The 7,208-nt window shown below is 32.8% G+C and overlaps 1 protein-coding gene across 1 annotated transcript in view; it reads right to left on the bottom strand.

The window, feature by feature from the left end:
- LOC106463722 (BUB3-interacting and GLEBS motif-containing protein ZNF207-like) overlaps positions 1-7,208 on the bottom strand; it is a 38,363-nt gene that overhangs the window by 14,712 nt on the left and 16,443 nt on the right. Inside the window, exon 6 of the mRNA XM_013923785.2 lies at positions 3,229-3,376. Coding sequence (XP_013779239.2) covers positions 3,229-3,376 — 148 coding nt within the window. The remainder of the gene's footprint in view (positions 1-3,228; positions 3,377-7,208) is intronic.

The raw sequence follows: 7,208 nt of genomic DNA on the forward strand, positions 1-7,208 counted from the left end.
ATAAGAGGCTCTTATTTGTATTCTAGCTTGTCAGTATCGGTAATTTGAGTTTCTAATTCGTTCGAAACTATACTTAGTATTTTGACTTCACAAACATCTAATCTGAACCAGTGCTGCTTTTATCATACCACATGACACACAAAAATCGAAGTTTATCTGTGTTTCTAATAATTGCCTTTAAATTAAGAAATTGAGTAATATATAGTATTAAAATTTTAATTATAGTCTACAGTTTAATGCCAAACTTATTGACATAAATTCAAGAAATAGTAGAATAATAAAAATTTTGAATGTGAGTAAACAAACGAGATGACATGGCCTTTCACCCATGACCCGTCTGGAAAGGGTTAACTCCTTAAACATGAACAGACACTACCAGTGTCCACCTGTAAATCACAATTCATCCATCATCCAATAACATTTATATCTTTTTGGTTGAAAACTATTCCAAACCAAGTTTTTATCCACCATTTATAATTTTTTTATAAGGTATGATGATAATTATTAAAATATCATGACAATAATTCCAGCGGAAGGGACAAAAAATTATAGGTTTAAAGATCATCCACCAATGCATATTAAGGAATTTCCAAGGTGTTCAGGTACCTTTGACTTTAAAAAAAAAAGAAAGAAAAAAAAACTTTTTTGATCGGTTAGCTGTCTGTCAATCAGTTAGTTAAAAGGAATCTCATCATCTATACATTTTGGTTTAATATAAATATCAAACCAAACAAGATAATCTCAGATTGAGCCTACTAGCATTTTGTTTCCAGCTCCAGCACCCCACCTCTCTAGCATTTTTCTAATCAATATTGATCGAACTGGGTGGATGTCCAAATGCCAGCTCATTCTCATCCCTGATTTTATCTTCACTTTTAGCTAATTCTGTGTCATTATTATACTATTATACTATTTTTGTTGTGATGACTCTGATATTCCTGTTTTCCTCTAAGCAACAGATTCATCTATAAAATCTTATTTGACTGCTTCATATTCTTTACCACAATCATATTTTATAATTATTTTCTGTCAGATTTCACTTGTTTGGCACACAATTTGTTTTGTATGCATGAAAAAAGTGCATCTTTGTTTACATTGTTCATACAGCTTTTACTTAACGATTAGCTTTTTTTTTTTGTAGGTGTGGTTTTACATTATTATTCCTTTTTTTTTTATCTTTGTTACTATTCTTTCAACACAACTACTTTTTCTCGGATATAAAGTTTAATTCTTATTTTTTAAATGAAATAATTTTTATTACTGTTCTCCAAAAGCATTAACACTTTTGCTACATTTTATTCTTTTTCTGACTGGAAAGAATTAAGAGCATATCTCACCATCACCAATTTTTGAAAGTCTGTTTACTAGTGTACTGCACAATTGGTTATCTATACTATTATTCTGCTTGTTTGTATGTACGACCGTTACGCTTTCTGACCAAGAACCTGCTGCATAGGTATGCGTAGTTAGAATGTTCCCCAAGAAAAACTGCACAAGCGCATAATTTACTCGATGACAGTCTGTCTGTCTGCGGCAGAGAGCTGCAAAGCTCAATGATGATGTCACTACAATTGCTATATGAAACAAGAAGTAACAACAAAAGGGGAATGTAAATATACTTTACTAACCATTTTGTACAATAGAATATTAAAAACTTATCAAAGTTTTTTAAAAGTTTTGACGTTAGGTCATAGAATAACATTATAAGTTTATTTATCGATAATATTAAGTACAATAAAGTTTAGTCCTAACTAAACTAAAGTAAAAAAAAAATTTACACGGGTTACAGTGTTAATTTATCTCTTTATCGAATTTACGCCTAACATAAGTTAAAGTTTTATAAAGTATGACCTATATACAAGTGGATTTACACTTTTAATTGTCTTTGATTACAATTTGTTTGTATTGTGCTAGACATGTTATATTTAAAGAAGTACTGTTACAACAAAGAAATTAAGTTGGCCGGATATGGTTTGCGGGTCTCTACTAGTTGTGAATAAATACTGTACTTAAAAATATTAAATATACATTCCATAAAAGTAAATGTAACTATATTTATTATCTACTATTCATTGTAATGCGTTGCAATGGTTTCTGAGATAAAGTGTCATTCATAATTGGTTGTTGCAATTATTTTATGTAAATTTGATAGTAATTTTTATTTTTCTAGCTTAAGCAAATTACTATGCTTTTTAGATATGTCGGAAGGGGGTGTGAATGTTAATAAATGGTGTTCAAATTATGCAAGTTATTTTTATAATTTACAATTTATTCACTTTATAATCAATGCAAAAAGGCCATACATATTTACATCATATTTGTTATTTATTTTAGAAGTATAAATCCAGAAATACTGTAAAGATTGTTCTTATTATTAAATGTATTTTACATTACAAAGCCTAAATTTGTATTAAACGGTGGAGGTATTTTATTGTGGACTTTTTAACTATGCATTTTAAATTATGTTAGTTTGTATTTTGTTTTTAAGTAACAAGAAAACATTTCATTCATCTTAGCACAAAGCTACACAGTGGGCTGTCTGCTCAGTCCACCACAGGGACCTGATCTCTGAATTTTTGCATTGTAAGTCCTAAGCTTACTGCTGACCCACAGGAAGACCACAACTTGAGATAATACAACAATTATTGAAATCCATGGGATATCAACTCCATGCCAAATTTCATAGTAATTGACAAAATACATCAGAATTCCAAACTACAAAATATACATGTGAAATTTAAACATCTTTATAACAAGAACTAAACAAAAAAGGAGACTATGGTTTACAATTGAATTATCACAGAAAGGTTGAAAATTGGGACCCATCCTTGAAAAACAGGATTATGGACTTTTTTCCACCATTTTCTTTCTTTAACCTATTTGATAGCTAGACTGAATTCTCTTTAATAAATAAAAATAAATGTTTAGCTATTGCACAGTTCACAAAAATAAAAAAAATCTAAATTAAAAAACAATATAATGCTTCTCTCATCTGTAAATTATAATATTCCAAGCCTTACTTAACACTATGTTGTGTAAAAAGCTTTTTTTAATGATGAATGCTGGCTTTTTTGACATTTTAGTAGAAAGAAAAAAAATCCAGCTTGAGACATTTTGTAAAATTACCACCTTAATCCTTACCTAAGTAATTCTTAGCAATATTTGCTTTTTTTTTTTTTTTTTTTATAGATTTTTCACAGAATAAATATTTCGTCTGGATATACCAACCTTTCCAGCAGCTGGAAAGAGAGGTTTTGCAGGAGTCTGACCAGTTATCATTGTAGTTATGCCACTTCCAGGTGGTGGTCCCCTTAGTCCTGGTTGCATAGATGATGTAGCCATTGACCCCATTGGCATAGTGGCCACAGGAGGCATTCTGTTAGTAAGACAATTAACAAAATCAGTGCTGACACAGATATACAAAATTCCTTTTAATATTCATTTTTTACAATCTTTTAATTATCAATAATTCTAATTGTGTGCATACAGAAAGGTTAAACTATATTTTTCTTTCTAATGTGTAAGTTTTTTTGTATTTGTTCTTGAATCCGTGGTTACTTGACTAATCTTCAGATGACAGCAATTGTTAAGCCTACTTCACATAACTACATAATAGACAAAAAGCAGTAATATACTGAGCCACTATTCATAATCAAGCACTTCTTTCTTGTTAGCAATTAAACCTTACATATAATTCCAATATACTTCATAACTAAATGCTAATGTGTCTCGTTAGTTTTTCAACTTTTTTAATACTTCCATAAAATATGAAGATCAAGAATGAATGAGGCTAAACTGAGTGAAATTGAGCACATACTTGAAAAGTGCTTTACTAGTTTACCATCATATTAAGAAATTGTGAAGGATCAAAAAACAGATAAAACATAAAAATTAAAAAATTAAAACCCCACAATAACCAATGCTTCTTGAAACCAGAAATTCAGAGATCAAATGAGAATGAGTAGAAAGCACGGTGTGAGATTAGTAATCTTCACATATTTTACTATTATTAAGTGATTATGGAATTATACAATACAGCCTACACTTGGACACAAAAGATTCACTAGTAAAATAAGGAAACTTCAAACAAAACTGTACTTAAAAGTCACAGCCACATTTTGGTGACTAAGAATTTTATACACAATGTATTTACTTAAGAATTGCAAATCTAGACAATGATATGGCATGTCTAAAGTGTCAACTTCACTACAATTTCAAGAAAGTATAATAACCAATTATAACAGTAACAAATAGTTTACTTTCTACTACTGACAAAAAAAAAAAAAAAAAAAAGTACTCAGAATAGGTGAAACCAATGTTAAATAGTGTTTACTGAAATTACTTCACTTATTGTGATATAGTTACTAATACACTGAAACAGTGGTTTTCTTTGTGTTTGTAACCAGATTATAAAAGTTGAGCTTCCTTTAGCGAACTGTTGTCACCTTGTAAATCTGTTTATTACTTGTACACCAGTTTTTAGCTGCAATAAGCTTATTTAGTCACTTTTTTAATGGATAATATGCCTTATAAAAGTATAAATTTTCCATTAACTCCTTCCACATGGGGTCGGTGTATCCCACTGACCTTGTAACCACAAAATAAACATCAGTCTTCATACTACAACTTTTAATATAGTACATGTATCTTCACAAAATTTGCCAAGTTTCAGTACACAAAAAATCAGATTTGTTAATTAAGTATTTTTACTAAAGATTTGTTCATGATTATATAGTGTCAGTGTTGTCTGCTCTGAGTGATCTTAATGTTAAGATATTAAAAATTCTTCATTTGAAAATTTATAAGTTTCATTTGCTAACCTTTAAAACCTCATAAATAAATATCAAGTGTTTTTAAAGTAAAACTTTATATCTTATCTGTTATTTTCTCTACCCTAATTCTATACAGACTCAGTCACTTTCACTGATATTGTAACCACCATAAAAAAATATGAAATAAATCTAAATTACCCTTTTCTTCTTTCAAGAATGACTGCAATTGCAACATAAAAGTACAACTTTTATTCATGGAGGCTGGAAGAAGCAATGGAGTCGAGAAAAGTCAATGATCAGCTGCTAATCAGTACTTTTCTGTACTACATACAACCGAGAATAAAAACCCTGGACTACTTGTGCTTGACAGTTGGAAGTAAGCAGGTCCTTGGGACATGGAAGGCCAACCAGTATGAGAGATGGATGAGAAGGAGGTGGAGATGTGAACTGAATGATCTTCTCCTGACGCGAGACCCCACAGGACCTGACCCCATAAGGTAGTCACCACCACCAAAATCAGGGCTCCATTCTAGAATAGGATCCATGCTGGTAAGGCTGAAATTGCCCTTGTTTTCCACTGGATCATGGCACCGAAGCAGGAGATCTGGAAACTCGAACAGGAGATGTACTAAACTGTCCTGTAGATGAACTTTGGGACAGTTGAGAAACCAGTGTATAAAGTGAACAATGTTGACAAGCCACATCTACTTAAACTCCATGGAATCTGGAATTCCCATAAAAATAGACTGTCTAAGAAAAGAGACTTCTCTGAGATTTCTAAGGGCCGACACAGGAAAGTGAAAACCCTTCAATAAGGCATCTCTCTTCAAAAGATCCCAGCAACAAACCAACCAAGATACCCATGATAGAGCAGAAGCTTATACCCTGACCAAAGTGGAAGTCAATTAACAAATAAAATCCTCCATAATTTGAGCAGGAGATCTATGAGAGGCTTCAGACAACAGTTGCAAAATATGATTAAAAAAAACACAAAACTGTTGTAAGTCATAAGACAAACTCTGTAAGACATAAGATGATTAAGATGAATGGTGGCATCTTTTCCAGAGCCCCAACTAGGAAGTAGAGATTCATAAGCTACAGGAGAAATACTCAAAACATTAAAAATATGGCATACTAGTTGTAAAAAGGGTGCAGGCGGCAGAATGTCTGCCTGAGGTTCAGGAGTAGCTGTCTGAGCAAAGGAATCAAGATTCTCACTAGTCCACCCTTGATCTCCAACCAACTCAGCCTCAGAACCAACAGGAGAAAAAGCATCAGGTTACATGTAAGACTCTCTCTCCATATAAAAAACTGTAAGTCCTCCACGGGGTGTCCCCCCGATGACCAAGTACATTAGACTCATGAGGTAGTAGATGAAGGGCATCAGATGACACAGCAACATCTGACGAAAGTGGAAGGACAAGGTAATCGGACGAACTACTTTCTCCCAATAAAGAATGTGATAGAAAGCCAAGTTATGCTGATCCAATAAACCAGGAGGATGAGGTATGGCAGCACCCTCCCTCAATTGATCTCAAATCTCCTTGCATACACAGCAACATCTGACGAAGGTGGAAGGACCAGGTAACCGGACGGACTAGATTCTCCCAATAAAGAAGGTGAAGATTCAAAAGCTACAGGTGAAATACTCAAAACATTAAAAACATGGTGTACTAGTTATAAAAAAGGGTGCAGAAGGCAGAAAGTTCACCCAAGTAGCTGTCTGAGCAAAGGAGCTGAGATTCTCACTAGTCCATCCTTGATCTCCAACCAACTCAGCCTCAGAGCCAACAGAAGAAAAAGTATCAGATCACATGTAAGACTCTCTATATAAGGATCTGTATGTCCTTCACGGGGTGCCCCCCCCCCAATGCCCGAGTAATATTAGACTCGTGAGGTAGTAAACGAGGGGCATCAGATGACTCCATGTCTGAGACGTGCCCGTGAGTATTCATCTCTGATAAATGACTCACAAAAAAATTTTTTTTAACCATAAATAAGAAAACAAACATATAAACTCAAGCCCAACAAAAAAGATCTAAAATAATTCAAAAGAAAATGTTGCAAATGTAGTAACAGTGCTGAAGAGAAACCCGCAGCAAACATGTAAACTTTTGTAGTCAAGAAAAAGTGAATAAGAAAGAATAATGGAGAGTTTATATACGGATCCTATATAGAGGGCACATTGACGTAGGTTGAGAGAATAACAAGATTAAGATCCCTTGTGGCAATATAATGGAGTATAAAAACTGAAGCAAGTGGGGTAGAATTCATAAAAATTATCAGATGGGCAAAGAAAAGAACCTTTTCTTGGGATAAAGCTAAAGTGTGAGCGACAATAAGTGTTTTGGAAGTAACACACTTTGACTTACCCATAGCAAAAGAGTTAATGAAAATTATATATGTGTGTGTATATATATATATATATATATATAT

This window comes from Limulus polyphemus, unplaced genomic scaffold (assembly GCF_000517525.1).
Source record: "Limulus polyphemus unplaced genomic scaffold, Limulus_polyphemus-2.1.2 Scaffold1470, whole genome shotgun sequence".
NCBI classification, from domain to species: Eukaryota; Metazoa; Arthropoda; class Merostomata; order Xiphosura; family Limulidae; genus Limulus; species Limulus polyphemus.